The following is a 19,498-nucleotide window of genomic DNA, read 5'->3' as shown; positions in this document are numbered from 1 at the left end:
CCCAGCTGACTTCCTGCCCTTTGGGCGGGGGGCTGGACTCGATGATCTCCTGAGGTCCCTTCCAGCCCTAATGTCTATGAAATCTATATATAAAATACCAAGAACATGTAGTAACATAAGAAAGGTCATAGAATCATAGAAAATTGGAGTTGAAAGGGACCTCAAGAGGTCATCTAGTCCAGTGTTTCTCAACTGGTGGGGTGCAAAGGTCATCTATGTGGGACCCAAAGTTTCAAAAATAATTACTGTAATACTTCAGTGAAGCCTCTGGGAGATCCCTGTACAGCCCTGCTGTGCTAGGTCATGCCTGCTGGGCTGCAGAGGCTCGGGGGCAGGGAAGCAGGGAACAGCAGGGCCTGCTCCCAGCTGCTTACTTTTTACGGCCCTGGTTGATGCGCCTCTTGTGCACAAGGCTGCAGTGAGGGCTGTGATGCGGGGCTGCGCTCTGCAAAGAGCAGCAGGGTGAGCAGCTGCCATTTCCTGCTGCTGATACCCTGCACCGGGTGCCTCTACAACCCAGTGGGTGCCATCTGGTGCGAGTGGGAAGAGCAGGGCTGCATGAAGAAGGTGCTTGCCCCATGCTGCCTTGGCAACGCACCCCCTGGTGTGCCACTGCTTGCAGCCTATCTGCACAGCCCTGCTCTTCCCAGCTGTGCCCACCAGGCTGCAGACGCACAGGGGGTAGGGAAGCAGGGCAGAGCGAGGAGTGGTGAGCAGCCACCGTTCCCTGCCACTCTGCTTCCCACTCCCGGGTGCCTCTGCAGCCTGGCTTCACCAGGGCAGCACGGGGCAAGTGATGGCAAGAAGATCCCCACATGGCTCCTCTACTTCCTGCAGCGCTGGGTTGCAGGGACATGGAAGCTGAGTGGCAGCTGTTCCCTGCAGGGAGTTTCCTGTGGCTGTTCTCTGAGGGGCTGCAGGGACCAGAGGAGCCACGTGGGGATCTTCTCACTGCCGCTCACCATGATGCCCTGGTGAAGCATCTCCTGTGTGCAAGACTGCTATGTTCAAAGTGGCGACAGGCACAGGGGGCATGTTGCCAGGGCAGCGGGGGGACATGCGTTTTACTGTTCTCCTAGTGAGAAAATTCTTCCTAATATCTAACCTAAACTTCCCTTGCTGCAACTTGAGACCATTGCTACTTGTTCTGTTACCTGATACCACTGAGAACAGTCCAGCTTCATCCTCTTTGGAACCCCCTTTCAGGTAGTTGAAGGCTGTTATTAAATCACCACTCAATCTTCTTTTCTCCAAACTAAACAAGATCAGTCCCTCAGCCTCTTTTCAGAAGTCATGTGCCCCAGCCCCCTTGCCATTTTTGTTGCCCTCTGCCAGAGTCTCCAGTTTTTCCACAGTTTCTCAAGTGGGGGGCTCAAAGCTGGACACAGGGCTCCAGATTGGCCTCACTAGCGCTGAATAGAGGGAAAGAATCACTTCCCTTGATCTGTTGGCAACGTTCATACTAAAGCAGCCCAATATGCTGTTAGCCTTCACTGCAACAAGGGCACATTGTTGACTCATAGTCAGCTTACTGTCCACTGTAACCCCCAGGCCCTTTCCTGCAAAGCTGCTTAGCCAGTCAGTTCCCAGCCATGGGACCGTTCTATATGTAGGACTTCGTACTTGTCCTTAGTGAACCTCATGACATATCTTTGGGTCCAATCCTCCAATTTGTCCTCTGTGAATCCTAGCCCTACCCTCCAGCATACCTACTACTCCCCCAACTTGGTGTCATCTGTAAACTTGCTGAGGGTGCACTCTATGCCATCTTCTAGGTCACTGATGGAAATACTGAACAAACCCAGCTCCAGACTGATGCCTGGGGCATTCCATTTGATACCGGCTGCCAACTAGATATCAAGCTATTGACTACTACCCTATGAGCCTGACAATCCAGGCAGTTTTCTATCCACCTTATAGTGGATTTATCCAACCCATATTTCCTTAGATTACTTGTGAGAATGTTGTGGGAGACCATATCAAAAGCCTTGCTAAAAAGTCAAGCTATATCAAATCCACAGGTCTCGCCACATCCACAGAGCCAGTCATCTCATCATAGAAGGTGATTGGGTTGGTCAGGCATGACTTGTTGTTGGTGAATCCATGCTGACTGTTCTTAATCACCTTCACCTCGAAGTGCTGAGAAATGGCTTCCTTAAAGATCTGCTTCATGATTTTTCCAGGGACTGAGGTGAGATTGATCAGTCTGTAGATCCTTGTTTCCGCCTTCTTCCTTTTCTTAAAGCTAGGCTCTACACCTGCCTTTTCCAATGATCAGGGACCTCTCCCAGTCACCATACATCTGTGTTTCCCAAACTTTTTCACCCCAGGGCACACTTAACTAAATAAAAAAGCAGTGCAGTACACTGGACCATGGGTGAGGGTGGACGGTAGCCAGCCAGCTAGCATTTTGGGCTGGAGCCATGGCCCCTGCCTGGCTGGAGTCATGCTCCCCATCTGTCTGCATCTGCAGCAGGCCAGGGGCATGGCTCCAGCCCAAAATGCCGTGGCACACCTGGACATGGCTGATGGCACATTGGTTTGGAAACGCTGCCATACATTTTCAAAGATGATGGCCAGAAGCTCTGCAGTCACTTTGGCCAACTCCCTCAGTAACCTTGGGTTTATCCTATCCAGCCATAGACTTGTGCATATCCAGCTTTTCCAAATAGTCCCTAACCTGTTCCTTTGCCAAAGTTGGCTGCTCATCTCCTCCCAAACTGTGCTGCCAGCTGTAGTAGTGTGGGAGCTGACCCTACCTGTAAAGACTGAGGTGAAAAAGACATTGAGTACTTCAGTCTTTTTTGCATCCTCTGTCGCTAGGTTGTCTCCCTCATTTACTAAAGGACTCACCCTTTCCATGATGCTCCTCTTGTTGCTGGCATACTTGTAGAAACCCTTCTTGTTACCCTTCAGATCCCTTGCTAGCTGCAACTCCAATTGTGCTTTAACCTTCCTGATTTCATCCCTGCATGCCCGAGCAAATCTCTTACACTTTTCCTTAGTTGTTTGTCCAAATTTCCACTTCTTATAAGCTTCCTTTTTGTGTTTTAGCTTACTGAAGACTTCCCTGCTAAGCCAAGCTAGTCTTCTGCTATATGTGCTAGTCTTCCTGCATATCAGGATAGTTTGTTCCTGTGCCCTCAGTAAGATTTCTTTAAAGTACAACCAGCTCTCCTGGACTTTTCTCCCCTTCAGACTGGCCTTCCAGGAGATCCTGCCCATAAGTTCCCTGAGTGAGTTGAAGTCTGCTTTTCTGAAGTTCAGGGTCCTTATTCTGCTGCTCTCTTTTTCTTCCTTTCCTTCAGGATCCTGAACTCAAATCACCTTGTGGGCACTGCTGCCCAAGTTGCCACCCCCTACTGCATTCCCCACCAAGGTCAGTGAGGGCCAACCTTTTTGGCATGCATGCCACAAGGTAAGCCTTGCTTCCATCCCAAGTGCCATTCCAGTCCCCTTCCCCTGCCTAATCTGGTGCTCCACTTTCTGCTCTCTGCCTTGTCTCCCTTATCAATCTGCTGTTCTGCTTTTTGCTCCATGCCTGTACTCCTTGCCCAATCTGCTGCTCTGCTTTCTATTTCCTGCCCCCTCCCCAATCTGCCACACAGAGAGGCTGTGGGTTGGGCAATCCTGCCATAGGCAATTGAGACTGATCTTTTTGACAAAGGCTTCACAGGAATAATGACCATTTTTAGGGAAAAGATCCCTAGGTGAAGAAAGAAAACAGTGAGAGAAAGAACACTGGGAATAAAACCCTACCAAAACTCCCATTTAAGTCAACAGAACTGGGATTTCACCCCTGGTTTTTGGTTATCTGAAGTCTTCCATCGTGCTGTTTGTTGCTTAGATGCAAACATATTACCTGCAATGGCTAGATGCAAAACAAATCAGCTAACATGTTTAATATACACTGAAGAGACATATCCATTTCCATCAACTCAAACATCACTATTGCACTTAGAGGAAGCACATAGAAAGAAGACATTGTATACTGTTGTTCGGTAGCCATAACCTTCTTCTTCAGCAATCCCTCACACTTAAGATAATCATGGCAAACAATCATCCTCATTTGTGGATCTGAAGATGGCTGATAAGGCCAATCCAGGATAGACAGACTATGCTGCAACTTGGACATGTTTTCATGGGTATGGGTGGCTCCGGATTTTGTTTTTTCATCTCCTGTTGTTATCGTAAGGTTTCAAAGCACTGAGATACTTACAGCAGATTCTTCCTCCGTTGGGGTGGTTCTGGGTGATAGTCTCCGATGAGGTGATGTTGAATTAATTCAAGTTGGCCTTCAGGATGTCCTTGAAGCACTTTCTCTGCCCTCTTCTTGGCATACACCTTGACTAAGCTGGGAGAATAGAACATTTTTCTCAGAAAAATTTAGTCAGAAATCCGGATGATGTGGCTGGCCCAGTGAACGTGATGTCAGATGATCATCGCCTCAATACTTGTAGTGTTTCCTTGCAAGAGTATGTTAATATTGGTACATCTGTCTTCCCAATGGATTTGAAAGATCTTCTGCAGGCAGCGCTGTTAGTACTTCTCCAGTGACGTGAGGTGTCTCCTGTACACTGTCCACATCTCAGCTCCATACACTAAGGTGGGGATTACAAATGCTTGATAAACCACAAGCTTGGTTTTGGATCTGATGTTGTGATCTTTGAACATCTGTTTCCTCAGGTATTCAAAGGACACACTTGCACATTTCAGGTGATGTTGGATTTCTTTGTCAATATAGCCTTCTGTGAGAGATGGCTTCCAAGGCATGGGAAATACTCAGTGTTCTCCAGGGTCTTACCATGAATCTGAATTACTGCAGCTGGGGACTGCTCATTAAGATCTAGTTGGTGGAGGACCTTAGTCTTCTGAATGTCAAGCATCAGTCCCATTTTCTTGTATGCCTTGATAGAGGTGTTGAGGACTGCCTGAAGATTTCCTTCTGAGCAAGCACAGTCTATAGTACCATCAGTATACTGAAGCTCAATGACTGATGTCAGAGTGGTTTTGGCTTTGGCTCGGAAGTGACTGAAATTAAACAGCTTACTGTCCATTCAGTAGTTTAGCTCCACTCTAACTGGAAGCTTGTTGATGGTCAGATATAGCATCACAGTAAGGAATCTCAAGAAGAATATTGGAGCAATGACACAGCCTTGCTTAACTCTCATTTTAACCGCAAAGGGATCTGTGATAAATCCACTACTGCGGACCACCAATCATATACCGTCATGGAGCAGGCAAAGAATGGTCACGAATTTCGATGGGCATCCACTCAGAAGAATCCTCCACAGTGCTTTTTGGTCGACAGAGCCAAAGGCTTTCATGAAGTCAAAAAGATCATGTAAAGAGATTTATGTTGTTTTCGGCATTTCTCCTGCAGCTGGCAAGCTGTGAATATTATGTCAGTTGTGCCTCTTGATGCCCTAAACACATATTAAGATTATGGGAGAAACTCTTCAGCAAGTGGAAGGAGACAGTTCAGAATGGTTCTCACAATGATATTTCCTGATGGATAACAAAGCGATCTCTCTGTAATTTCCACATTTGGACTTGTCTCCTTTCTTGAAGATCGTCATAAACATGGTGTCCCTGAGGTCGTCTGGGATTTCCTCATCATTCCAAATCCTTAATATGAGGGCACAGAGCTAAGATGTGAATTCCTCTCACCCCTGCTTGAACATTTCAATGGGGATTCCATCTGCTTCAAATGCCTTGTCGTTTTTCATCTGCTTGATGGTTTTCCTCACCTCGTCAAGGGTTGGAGGAATTCTGGGATCGTCTCTGACTGGTTGTTGTGGGATAGAGTTGAGAGCACCCTCTTAAACAACAGAGTCTTGATTGAGAAGATCTTAAAAATGCTCCTTCCTTTCTTTGATCAGGTCTCTTCAATCCTTACGTCTCAAAGGGTTGGTCCCCGAGTGCTCAAATTGTAGATGGCTTTGGTGGCACTGAAAAAACCCTCACATACCATGGATGTCAGCGAGATGTTGAATCTCATTCACTTTGTCTTCCCACCATCTGTTCTTCATATGATGGGTCCTCTTTTGGACCTTTGCCTTGGCTTGTTGGTAATTCAATTTCTTTTGCTTGGAGTTAATGTTGTTTGGTCAAGCACAGAAAGACTTGCACTTGCAGTCCATCAACTCTTGTCATTCTCATCAAACCAGTCCTGAAGTTTCCTGGTAGAGAATAGAAATGCCTCTTCTCAGGTGCTGACAGTGGACTTGAAGGCACCCCAAGTGCTATCGACATTCTCCCATTGTTGTTTATGGCATATTCCACCAGTGCCAGTTTTTTGCTGAGGCACTGATGGAAGATGTCTCACTTGATTGGGTCCTTGAGTCCTGTGATGTTGATCTTCTGTCGGCATTGCTTCTGCTGCAACTGTCATTTGGGAACCAGTCTGAGTGACATTACCAAATGGATGAGTTGGTGATCTGTCCAGCAATCACCAGCTCCTAGCACAGCTTGCATAATGTGGACATCCTTGTGATCCTGGGTATGAACAATGAGAATAACCTCAAATGTTTGCAAACAGCCCTCCTGGCTGTTTGGAAGTCACATTATTAAACATCTACTGTCAAAAAAAGCAATCAGAGTACAATTACTGTTGAGATTTTTAAAAGTTAATTAATTACTAATTTACAAAATTCAGCAATTCACAATGCGTTCCTCTGTCTTTAATGTGAACTGGTAAGAATCTGCTGCATGACATTTGAAATTTTACAAATTGCTTCTTGGAAACAGCAACACATAGATGTATTAATAAGGGCAATATTTTAATATATTGTTGAACCAAATACCTGCAAAATCCCAGACATTTAATATCAGCTCTTTCTTCACTTTGCCTTTCACTTGAACCGTCCAGTCCTTTACATCTATACCTACTGTAGCTTTCTGAGCTCTCATATCTGAGCGCTTGCATTTCATTAATTGTTGCAACAGTGTGGTTTTACCACTGCCAGTGTTTCCCACAATCATGAGTTTCATTCTGTTATAAGGGACAGACTTCTTTAGCCGTTGCTGAAGAAACCTGGCATAAAATATAAATCATAAGTATATTTTACAGATCAAAAGAAGAACAAACAAGGGAACACACACTCAGTTTTCTACTTAATGTCAAGCTTTTAATTTCCATGTGTTATTTTAACAGCATATATTCATCCTGCTTTAAAAAAAATGTTTACCAAACAACTACCCTGTGAGTTTAAGTAGAATGAAAACACATTCGTTGTCAGGAACATCACATATTCAGCTAATAAAGTAACACTATTACATTTTAATATGGTTATGAACCATGCTGCTTTGAGAAACTACATGTTCAACAAAGCCACAACTAAACTGAGGATCATATGCACAATCCAGGATTATTTTTAAAAGGCATAACTCACAATGAAAACCAAGACAATGTATAAAAACAGATAAGAAAGTCAATAAGCAAGGTTACAAACCTTATAATGTCTCTGGCTTTGTATCCCACATGTTTGAAATCTAAATTAAGATTTAGCCCATCTAAAGGAAGATCCCAGATTTTGGACAACTTTCCCATTTCATCTGGAAAGGAACTCAAGTCAGGATTACAACTGACATCCAGAGAGGTCAAGTTTTCAAGGAAGCCAATCTGAGGAGGGATCTGGATCAAGGAAAGGCAATAAACAACTATGCATTTTATAAAAGTGAGGGATTTTTGTGCAGCAGGATGACTGTCTTAAGCAAACATTTGATAAGCCCCAACACGTCTGGAATTCCTGCCTTCCAGTTATTATTGTAAAATTATTCCATACACAAATCTAGTATCTCCGATTGGAGGAGAAAGCAACTTAAAGATGCTATATACATTTTACAAAGAAAAACAAGACAAATATTATATTGTCATAGGAAAATACAATACATACATTAAAAACAGAGATTAAATGTAATATATGCATGGTGACAGACTATTTTCCTATTAGAATCTTCAGTCATAAAAAGTAGTGCAAGAAGGAACAGATTTGATTTAGGGCTCATCTGAAAACAAAGTGATCATTTAAAGACCACACATAAATATGAAAAGTATTTTGATTTTTTCATATCTAAAAACTCATGCTTTACCTCTGTTAGCCTGTTATGGGACAGGTGTAGTTTTTCTAGTCTAGACCACACGCACGATTTTTCATTCAAGTCCAAGATGCTTATCTGATTGTGATTAAACAAGAGTTCTCTTAAGTTTAAGGATTTCCAGTGCACAGGTCCAGGTAGGTTTATGATTTTATTGTTACTTAAATCTACTGACCGCAAACTGAAAGAAAAAAAAGCAGTAAACAAGGAAAAAATTAACAGAAAAAAATAAAATTAAGACTAGCTATAACTATATAAGCACACTACTGTATAAACAAAGGGGGTAGGCATTAGAACACAGCTTTCTGACAGAAATTTTCTTAAAGGAAGTAAAGTAGAAAGCAACAGTAAATTGCTGATTGGAAAATATTGCAAGATTTTGGAAATAAATTTTGGATATCTCAGAAAAAAATAAGAAAGGAAAAATATAAAGAAATACACTACTTTAGTAAATTATACTTATAATTAAACTTTACATGTGAAATTACATGGCTATGGAAATCAGCACTCAGATTGTATTGTGTATATTTATTCCAGTGATGGAATCAAAGGTGGCACTTTCAACCTGCTGCACATGCATTCACATTAATACTGGATAGTAACAAAATCACTCATTATTTACACAGTATGACAGGTATACATGGTGATGGCCAGATTGAGAAAAAAGCACAGAACTAATTTCTGCTTGCACTTACACTGGGTCATTACTGAGAAACTCACCTGAAATCAAAGGAATTACTCCAGGTTAACAGCCGTATGTCAAAGAGAAAAATTTGGGTTATGACTCAACTGCACAACCAAATAAGCAGACAATATGTAATGGGATAGCTTGCTAAAATAAATAAACTTAAGAGTGTTCTTTTAAATTCACCATACTAACATGTCTACTTTTATCTCTTCCATATGTTGTGTCAAATGATTGCTAGCCTTGTTGTTTTCCTACTAACATTTCAGATACATACACAGACTGATGCACTCTCCCAGGTGAAACAGGAATAGAAGTGGCCATAGAGAATCACTTCTGAACATTCTCAGAAGGACAAACCAAATGCCCAGGGTGGAGTAAGCTCTAACATCTGTGTAAGTGCCCCAAGTGCCATTTATGTATCTAAGTTCAGGAAGAATGTAATTGCTATTTACGTGACAAAGGGGAGTTGGATTCGGGTCTCTGCATTTCTCTAAAAATTCTTCTGAATATGTATGCTGGAGAAACACATAACGAAACTTCTATTTCCATTTATTTCCAATGTGTAACATACTGGACAAATGAACCTGTGTTTATTTCAATGTGCAACATACCCGGTACAAGAAACTCATTCAACTCCCTTCCAACTTGCCTGGGCTGGGATAATTGGAGCATAAGAACTGTTACTCCTTCAACAAGTCTATTTTCTTCAGTGAGGTTACATTTTACCATGTTACGTGGCATTAAATTACAACTACGCTACTGCTAGGCTTGGGAGAAATACTTAGTCCAGATTTATTTACTGCGCAAGCACCTGATTTATTTCAAATATGTCTCAACATCTTTTCTCAGATCAGTTCCTTCACACTGTCTCCCTGCCATCATCCTTTCAAACTCTAGACTGATTAAGCACTCTTCCTTGCTACCTTCCCAGCCTCTGCACTGCTCTTAACCCACCGCCTCCCCTCTTACATTTCAGATACCAGTTCTGCTCCTCTACCCATTATCTCCCCTGGCTCTAGCTCTGGACCTCCATCTACCTCCAACCAATTTTCCTGTGACACCTTCCTATTATTCCTTCTGGTATCCAATACCAGTTATCTACTGAAGACTGTTACTTTTATAGAGAAGTGAAATCATCATATGCTTAATATTTAATGGAACAATGCTTTGAAGGAACAGGATAGTATGTCACACATGCAATTACTGAAAAAGTCAATCCAGGAGGCACATGCAGCATTGCTGTCTGGGAAGTGCTGTAGTTGTGATGATTCAGAGAATATGAGAGAAGGGAGGGTTTTTTTTTTTTGCAATTTCTTTCAGTGGACCAAAAGTATATTTGGGAGAGATTTTAGAAAGAGTACCCTTCTACTCTGTGCCCAAGAGCTTGTCTAACAGCTTTACTGAGTACACAGCTGGTTCAGTGAAAGAGATCATTCAAAACAACCCTTCACTTATTATGTGTCAAAGTGTAATACTGAACTCAATCATGGGGCACATCCACACATGCAGGCACGTGCTCTTGCATCAGCTCAAACAGAAGCAGTGTAAATTTGACCTAGGGCTTTTTGCCTCAGAACACGTGCCCAGACACGTACTTTTGTGTGGGGCAAATTGTGCCACTTGGGGCAAAATAACCCTGCTTCTCTCAGATCTGCAGCCAGGGGGAGCTAGAGGCTGAGACCAGGACCTGTGCTGGCCCCTGCAGCATAAGAAGCTGTCCTGGCAAGTAGCTCAGAGCTACTTGCTCTCAAAAGCTTCTGGAACCTGGCCAATTGGTACCTGGGGACACAACTCCTTGTGCCAGCTGGACTGCTGAAGCAGCCCTGAGAGTTCCCGGCACCGTCTATTGACTGTAGCAGTCTGGCAGTGGGGGCTGTGGCCTGGTTGTGACCTGCTGCCACCTAAGACAGCATGTGGCCCCAAGGCTGCATGCCTGCCAGACCCAGAGGGGGACTGTGTGGCCATCAGAGGCATCTGCACCTCTGGGCCAGCTGTTAGTGGGCTGTGGCTACACAGTTGGCCTTTGTGTGGCACTGTTACCATTTGTGCCACCGCTTGGCCATCTGGGCAGCTACCGCCCAGATGATGTTCTCAGCGTGGTGGCCTGCTTTGAACTGTCAAAGCATGTCCTCCTAGCCCCAAGTAACCAGCAGGTCAGCAACCTCCAGCTGGGTCCTGGGTGCGAGTTCTGAGCAGGCTTCTCTGCCTGGGTCCTACCACTTGACTCACTAGCAGGAATTCTGGTGGTCCCTATTTAAAAACTGTAAAATCCCTGATAAAAAAATCTCAAAGTGACTCTTTAAAATACCTCCAAATCCATGTTCTTCTGCAAGTAAAACAAAAGACCACTATACCCCCCCGCTCGCAAATCAGTTCGGCAATGTTTTACTGATATATTTACAATTTTAAAGCAATTTAGAAGCCTACCAGTACCTCCATCATCATCATAAAATAAAACCTAAATGTGTGTATTTTTAATGTTTGTTTTTGGTTTCTTTATCACATGGTGGGTGTATGATAGGGGGATGTGGGGTATGCAGGAGGAGGGAGGTAGATGGTTGTGTGGGTGGGTGTGGAGGGAATTGGGGGATATGAGGGTCAGTGTGGGGGTGGGCTGTGGATGTGAGGGGACCATGTGTGGGGACTGCTTAGAAGGGGTGTCTCTCCTGCCCCCCACAGGGCAGAGCCCCCCCCCAGCACACTGATCGTCCCCCCTGCAGGGTCCCAGCCCCTGCCCCCAGGGGCTACAGCACTCCCCTTAGAGTGCCCTACCCAGCCCCCTGCTGCCCCCCCCCTTAGTCTCCAGCCCCCTGCTCATTCTCCTGCTCGTCTCCAGCCTCGAGGCTGCAAAAAAGCAAGGGAATGAGTAGAAGGCTGGAGATGAGCAGGGGAATGAGTAGGGGGCTGGAGATGTTCCCCTGCTTGTCTCCAGCTTCCTGCTTGTTCCCCTGTTCTCTCCAGCCCACTGCTTGATCTCCTGCTCATCTCCAGTCTCCCAAAGTTGGAGATGAGCAGGGGAACGTCTCCAGCTCATCTCCATCCTGCTCCTCCAGGGGCTCATCTCCAGCCCCCCCCACATTGCTGACCCCCCACCCAGCCTCCCAGCACTCAAAAAAAAGAAAAAAGCCTGCACTCACTGGATGTAGCAGTGGCAGTTGGGGCTGCTGGGGACTCATGGCAGAGCCCCTCCCACATGGCATGGGGCGGGGTGGGGCAGCAGAGACCAGCCCTGCCACCTGGAACCTGCACTGCCGCTGCCCCATGGTGCGGGTGCAGTGCAACTTGGCAGAGTGCCGCACACTGTCCGGGAGTGGCTCCAGCTGTCACCTGGTATCTGGCACTGCTCAGCCTGAGAGGCCCCAGCTCCCAGACAGTATGGGGAGCTGTGCTGCGCCTGCAAGACGGGGTAGTGGAAATGTCAGGGCCGACCCCTGCTGCCCCCCGCTGCCACATGGGGGGCTCTGCCATGAGTCTTCAGCAGCCCTGATGGCTGCTGCTACAGCTGGTCATTGTGGGGCTTTGAGTGCCTGGAGGCTGTGGCTGGGGAAGTAGCCAGCGGACAGCTGGGACAGCAATCAGGGGTTGGGGGAGTGAGCAGGGAATGGGGATGGGCAGGGGCTGATCGGGGGAGTAAGCATGGGCTGGGGCCAGACGAGGGTCCCCCCATGGCTCCCTCCCCACTTCTCCAGCCCCCTCTGCCCCCTACTTACCTGGCAGAGCCCAGGTCCTAGTTGCTGCAGCCTGCACTGCTGTTTGCCCTGCACGGGCAGGCAGCACGCTTCAGCACCAGGGCAAGGGCCAGAGACACTCTGGCTGACTACCAGAGTGTCTTTGCGGAGGACCCAAGTCTCTGGTTGCCTTGGGGCACGGTCTTGACTGTGCCTTGCCCTGCTGTTTAGCAGAGACTTTTTTTGACCCTTGGAGAGCCCCTGGAATGTTATGTTCCAGCACATGCCTCTTGCAGCATCTCAAAGAGGTTTGAGACGTTGCAAGAGGCACATGCACGCTCATCTGAACACACCGTGGTGCAAATGGATAAAGCTTTAGACTTAATTAACGGCATACTGCCAATATCTTCTGTAGATTGCTAGTATGAGGGTAAACCAACCTGTTTCTAGTTTAGGTGGCAAAAATATACAGCTTAAAATTTCCTGAAATGTATCCTTTAGTAAAAAAAAATAGATTAATAGTTTGGAACTAAGGCACTGATTCTCAATCAGGGTGCAATGGCACTCTGGGTTGCTGTGAGACCCTTTAAGCATGCTGTAAGGTGTGAGGGAATAAGCAAGATGTAAGGAGATAAGCACAGACTCAGGCTTCCCCCTCTCTGGCCAAGGCCTACCTGCACTGTAAGGAGGTAATCTCTATAATATATTCATTATTTTTCATTCAATTCACAAGAGTTACAGAGGGGTGCCTCAAGTCCAAAAGGTTGAAAATCACTAATCTAAAGAAGACAATCTTTCTTCAATTTGTTTAGAAAATGTGACACAGTTGCTACCTATCAGACCTTAGATTTAGTATTTTTAAGATGATTTCCTAGAAACTCTCTTAGTAGAAATATTCTGAATTTCCTGCTTATTAACAACTCTTCTACTAGGCTTTCCTATGCAGAGGAAATGACATCAGCTTTAACAAGTGAAACAACAACTTACTGTGGAAGAAGAAGAACTGCACCTGGAATATCAATAAAATGATTTTGAGATAAATTCAAACTTGTTATGCCAGATGATAAATCAGGTATGGTATCTAAAACAGGAAAGAAAGTAAATGATTTCTTTCATTATTTTTCAGCAGTACTTAACTTAGTTTATAAAGATTCCGTTTTCTATATTGAGAGATGGATTGAACATCAGAAATTAGAACTGGGCACATGTGTTTGCAAAGCAGCCACACGAACTGGCATTTAACAAAACAAATATTTACATTGTGCACCCAAATATTGACTGACCTCTCAAAGACAGGACCTGGATTACTTTTTTAGGACTTCATTTGATAAGTGAGATCCACATGTGAGGAGTTGTAAAAGGCTACCTATTTTATCAAAATAATTTGGCAAAAACTTTTACTTCTATGAGACATGCTGATATTTAATTTCATATTGTTATTTAATATTCGTGCAACTAGGGACCTACAAATATTGTAATTGCATGATACTTGCTGAAACCACAATATCGGGTGGGCTCTGAGAAAAACCATGCGCTCTGCATTTTTGGTGGGCTCCCTGGGAAAAATAAAAGTCTTACTGTAAATAAAATGCTGGCTGCCTCTGGGGAGCCAGCAGTCCTTGCAGCCACTGCCACCTAGCCACACTGCCCACTGGGGGTGGGGAAGGGGGAAGAGAGGCTGTCAGCACAGCAAGATGGCTGCTACCCCCACCCCTCACTGCTTATGGTTGAGAGGGATATCTGTTATACAGCTCTGTCTCTCTCCACCAATTGGTGGTGAGGGGCATGGCCACATGACGGGCAGCTCCCACAACCAATCAGTGGTGAGGGACAGGGCCACCATGCCCCTTGGCCAATCAGAGGCGTGGGGTGGCCCGCTTTGCTCCACTTGCAAAAATGGCTGCCAGCTCTGGGATCTTTCTGCAAAATTGGCTGGCCACCATCTTGAGTACAGCAGACCCCTTGTTAGAACCTCATTTACCTTTTGATGCGCTGCTTACACAATACATTCCTATAATCAATATAATAATATATCATGTACATATATATATAGCTCTATATTTGTATAGCTGTTATACCTATAGTTAATAGGCAAGCCTGAATTTTGAAGTAGTCATATCTTTATATAGATACCTATAGATATACCTGCATATATGCCTACATATATCTATATGAATAATATATGACTACTTCAAAATTTAGGTCTGCCTGTTTACTGTAGGCATAATGGCTATCTTCTGAAACACTAAGAAATTAGATCATAAGGAAGTGTTAAATAGAAAATTCTATATCTTCGATAGTGAAGAAAGAAATTCTTCCAATAATTTAAATTCATCAGATGTTTGACTTATTGTATCTTTTCATAAGTAAATGCATAGTTAAATTTCTACATAAAATGTGCTAAACTACTGAATCACAATATGTATTACTTATCAGAAGACAGTACTGGCATAAAGCTATGTGGGTACTCTGTGCCTGGCTCATCTAAACCAAACTGATATGAATTTAAATCCGTGGAGTTATATTAGTGGGAGGAAAGAATTGGGTTCCCTCTCTTAACAGAAAAACTACCACTCATTTATCCCTGGACACCAGTGAGCTAGTACATTATATCAAACCACACTGTATTTCAAGCTTTCTTTATGTTATCTGATCTTCTTTGCTTTACTCTTATCTAGACAGTATTATGTAGCATCTATAGTTCACCCTACCTTTTTATTAGCAATCCTTGAAGACTTACCAAGTAAATTCATTCTGGCACTGAATATCTCCAGTTTTGTACAGTCCTTGATAAAATGTTCAGCAAGGGATGAAATATTGTTTTTAGAAATGTTTAAAACTTTCAGTTCCTTCAGGCATATGGGTGAACATATACTTGAAATTTTGTTTCTAAGGAAAAGTAAAATGAATAATAAAAGATTTTATACAAAACTACTAATAGAAAAAGCTAAATAAACGGAAAGTTAAAAGTATGAACCTGATTCTACTACCCTTATGCAGGTGAAATAGTATCACAAGTCTAACCTGGCTCAAGGCCTGAAAGACTGGGATTCACATTTGTATGTCATTTGTATGAATACATGTGACAATATGAATACCAGAGTGATTGGTATGAAGACCATTAGGTTCACCGTATAAATCAAACATCAGGATGCACATTAAGGTGTTATTTTCTGATTACTCACTATGGTTCAGCCTTGTAACAACATGTGTTTGATGTTAAGTACATGAACAGTTCACAGTTTCATAGTTGGTAGGGTCGGAAGGGACCTGAGCAGATAATCAAGTCCGGTCCCCTGCCACGAGCAGGAAAGAATGCCAGGGTCAAATAACCCCGGCAAGGTGTCTATTTAGCCTCCTTTTAAAGACCCCCAGGGTAGGAGTGAGCACCACTTCCCTTCGAAGGTGGTTCCAGATCCTAGCCGCCTTGACTGTGAAGTAGTACTTCCTGATATCTAGCCTGAATCTACTCTCTGTCAACTTATGACCGTTATTCCTTGTTACTCTGGGTACTCATTTAAAGATTTATCTCTGAAATATAAAATGAGACCACCTTAGGAATATTAGAAGTTAGAAATATTTGAAAATTCAAGGAATGGTTGGCATTGCCAATATCACAAGGATTACGAGATCTTGGGGTGGGGTCTCTATGAAGACTGGCCAGGAGCTACATGGGCAGGGTGTCGCGACTGCATCCACACAGTGGAGTGCCCTGTCAACGCAGCTCCCAGTCAGTCTCCATGGAGACCCCAGGATCTTGGGGCAAACTCTCCATGGAGACCAACAAGGAGCTGTGAGGGCAAGGCACTCTGATCGCATCTGCCCGATGGAGTGCCCTGCCTACACGGTTCCCAGCTGGTCTCCATGAAGACCCCAGGATCTTGTTATGGGGTCTCCAAGGAGACCAGCTGGAAGCCATCCGAACAGGGCTCATGGCTGGCCAGACTCTTTCCTCCTAAAACAGCAAAAAGTAACTTGTACTGGAAACAAAAGCTAAACAAATCAGACAATCCTGGTGATGTACCGTAGTGCAGAAAGGAACTGAGTGAGTCTATATGCCAAATTACGTTGCATGAATAAACTGCAGAGCTTACTGCTCTGGAGTTTATTGCTTCTGGACACATTATTTGAACATGCTCCTGGGAGCAATTAACTCTGGAGCAATAAGTTCCCAGTTTATTCATGCACAACGCATGGAACAGTAACTACTGCACAGTAGCATTTCACATAGATGTGCCCACTGCAGAGGAAATTTACCTGCTGTGGAGTAAATTAGTTTACTCCAGGCCTAACAGGGTTGCACACGTAGATGCCGAGATAGTTACTGCGCAGTAAACATTTTGTGTAGACACACCCACCGAGTACTACAATATATTTATTAATTTGTTTGAAACATCCCCCTCCAGAATACTACTTACTTAATGCTAAATCACAATGTAGCAAGTGGTCATCCCAACAGAAACCGTCACCAATTAAACATTTAGATCAGTGGTTCCCAACCTTTTTCTTCTGTGACCCGCTGCTAGGAGCAGAGTGTGGTGGTGGTGGCGGCAGCCCAGGGGCAGGAGAGCTCCTGACACGCCTAGTCTTTTGTGTGCCGCATTGCCCCTGCAACCCTCATTTTGGTTGTGACCCAGGGTTGGGAACTGCTGATTTACACACTAAAACATATTTTGCTGCTGATTAGAAAATCCTTTAAATCCAACACCGCTTAATAGTCTAGATTGGGTTGCTCAAGCCTCAGCCCATGGAGCCATGGCATCCGGCCTACAAAGCTCTCCGCAGGTTGGGAAATTTGGCAGTGGGGGAGCAGTGGCAATTAATGCTGCCACCTGTCCCCCACTGCCTAATTTCTAAACTCCACCCAGCCAGATTGGGCCCAAGTTGGTTTCCCTCTACACCTGCATGGCTGGATCAGGGTCTGACCATGCTCCCTCCCCCGATGCAGCCAGACTGGGCCCAGGTTGGCCCCCCAGTACACCTGCATGACTGGATAAAGGCTGGGCCACGTTCCTCCCCCCACCCCCATGAGCCAGCTCCAGCCCCCTCATGCCTGGCCTGTGAACAGGATCCAGCCTGCAGATGGACCACACACTGCCCATCCTGTCTGCAGGGCAAAAAGGTTGGATACCACTGTTTTAGATGACAAATACATCCATTCTTTCCTGGAATGTTTGTTTAGCAAGAATCAAATTAACTGGTGCCATTCTCACCCTTCCATTATTAGCTGTTCCAGTTTTTCTAAAACATCTGCAAGAAATTCAGGAATGGATGACAGCTGATTATATGATAAATTAAACTGCTTTAGAGATGGGCATTTGATATTTGGGTCCAAAGTTATGAAAGGGCCAATGTCATTTCGAGAGATATCGAGGTTTGCAATACAATTCATTTTCAGTAAGTAAGTAGGAAAAGATGTAAATCGGTTACTGTGTAGATCCAAGCAAGTCAAACATTTCAAAGTCTGAAAGAAAAGGAGAATTTGTTGTTAAAACCACAATCCAGAAACAATAATTTATAATCTTTAAACTGAATTAATATTTTAGTCAATTAATTCATGTTTATTTTCTTTCTCTATCACGTAAAATGACAGAAAATAGTAATTACAGTAATATGGTTAGCTATGTTTTATTAGAAAAAATATGATATGCAGGCATGTTGTAATAAATCTAACTAGTACAATTCTAAATGGCTTTAGCATGTAAGAATCTGTTATCATTCCCATTTATTTAATGAAATCATGCACACTATCTGTAACATCCTTCCCAAATTGGCTCTCTAAAGATGTCCCATGGAGTCTCCCTGAGCAAGTTTGTACAAGTAAACGGTTAATCTGACATTCGATTACTGTATGAGATTTGTACATATACAATAGGCATGCATAACTTACTGCATTTATTATTTTATATGAATCCCATACATATGAATATATATGAGATTATTTAAATTAAATCTTTAATTTTAAAAGTACAATAGAGTATTTCAAGTAATATTGCCCTGCATTACGTAAAATGACAAAGAATTACTTCACACAGTTGTTCTGGAATGCTTGATAGTGTGTTTTGGTGCAACTCTAGTTTCTCAAGATGTTCCAAATGACTGGTTAAGCAGCCATTCTGACTGATAGCATCAATGTTCTCCAGCTCATTTGATGAAAGGTCTAGTGACTTAATGTATTCTTTTTCCAAGCTCAGTGAAGAAAGACTATCTGATTGCCTTGCAGATGATGAGAGTTTTGATATGCCTTCTATTAAAACAAAAAGATAGACATTCATCATTGCTGAGAAAACATGCAACAAATGTAATAAGCGCAATTTAATTTTCTAATTACGATTCAAAGAATTTGAGTTCCAATTCTGTACCCAGTACAGCAAATTATTATGTGGATACTGACTTAACAGCAGCCAGTCAGGACTTCTGTTTAAAGAGGAGCAATGAATACCTTTAGAGGAAGGAGAGAGATACTTTTTGGCTACAGAATAAACATGTTTTTTAAAAATGCTTCTAAGGCATGAACCTATGTTATTCCACTTAAAGTTACAAATATCCATTGCAAAGCCCAAAAGAAAGTAGTTCACTGTGTATGCAGTATTTGTATATTTTGTTAAATTCGGAGCAATCTTTGTAAAAGAGCATTTAATGCAACTAAAACCTTCAACAGACTATACCTATCTCCAAGCACTGTTAAAAATGATAACCCTATTAGACAAAAATTTCGGTGGCTTACTGAGAGATTCTTCTGAAGAGAGTAGTTTCCTCCTTTGCTTCACGTGTGGTTCATAGTCTGAACCAGGCCCCTGGAAAATTCCAGAATATAATTAAAAGTGACAGGTGTGAATATTTGTATATCTTGAAAACTATGTGAATGCAGTTAGTTTTCTTTCTATAGTGATTTGCACATCATGTAGGCTGCAACAAAAAAAGTGGATAATTTTTTACATTAGAAATCTAACAGAAAATTTACCGCTGGTGTTTCTTAAATTGTAGTACCACAAAATTTAAAACAGTAATACATTTTAAATATAAATTAATTAACACATTC

The 19,498-nt window shown here is 43.5% G+C and overlaps 1 protein-coding gene across 2 annotated transcripts in view; it reads right to left on the bottom strand.

Annotated features, from left to right (window-relative positions):
- Positions 1 to 19,498, bottom strand: part of LRRK2 (leucine rich repeat kinase 2) — a 106,659-nt gene that overhangs the window by 41,455 nt on the left and 45,706 nt on the right. For both annotated transcript variants that reach the window (XM_019543535.1, XM_019543536.1), the window contains 8 exons: positions 19,184 to 19,253; positions 18,483 to 18,703; positions 17,670 to 17,920; positions 15,197 to 15,345; positions 13,444 to 13,537; positions 8,095 to 8,281; positions 7,455 to 7,636; positions 6,807 to 7,036 (listed from right to left, as the gene is read on the bottom strand). In XM_019543535.1, the coding sequence (XP_019399080.1) occupies positions 6,807 to 7,036; positions 7,455 to 7,636; positions 8,095 to 8,281; positions 13,444 to 13,537; positions 15,197 to 15,345; positions 17,670 to 17,920; positions 18,483 to 18,703; positions 19,184 to 19,253 (1,384 nt within the window). The remainder of the gene's footprint in view (positions 1 to 6,806; positions 7,037 to 7,454; positions 7,637 to 8,094; positions 8,282 to 13,443; positions 13,538 to 15,196; positions 15,346 to 17,669; positions 17,921 to 18,482; positions 18,704 to 19,183; positions 19,254 to 19,498) is intronic.

This window comes from Crocodylus porosus, unplaced genomic scaffold (genome assembly GCF_001723895.1).
Source record: "Crocodylus porosus isolate Cpor-Errol unplaced genomic scaffold, CroPor_comp1, whole genome shotgun sequence".
NCBI classification, from domain to species: Eukaryota; Metazoa; Chordata; order Crocodylia; family Crocodylidae; genus Crocodylus; species Crocodylus porosus.
This window is presented reverse-complemented; position numbering and strand designations above follow the sequence as displayed.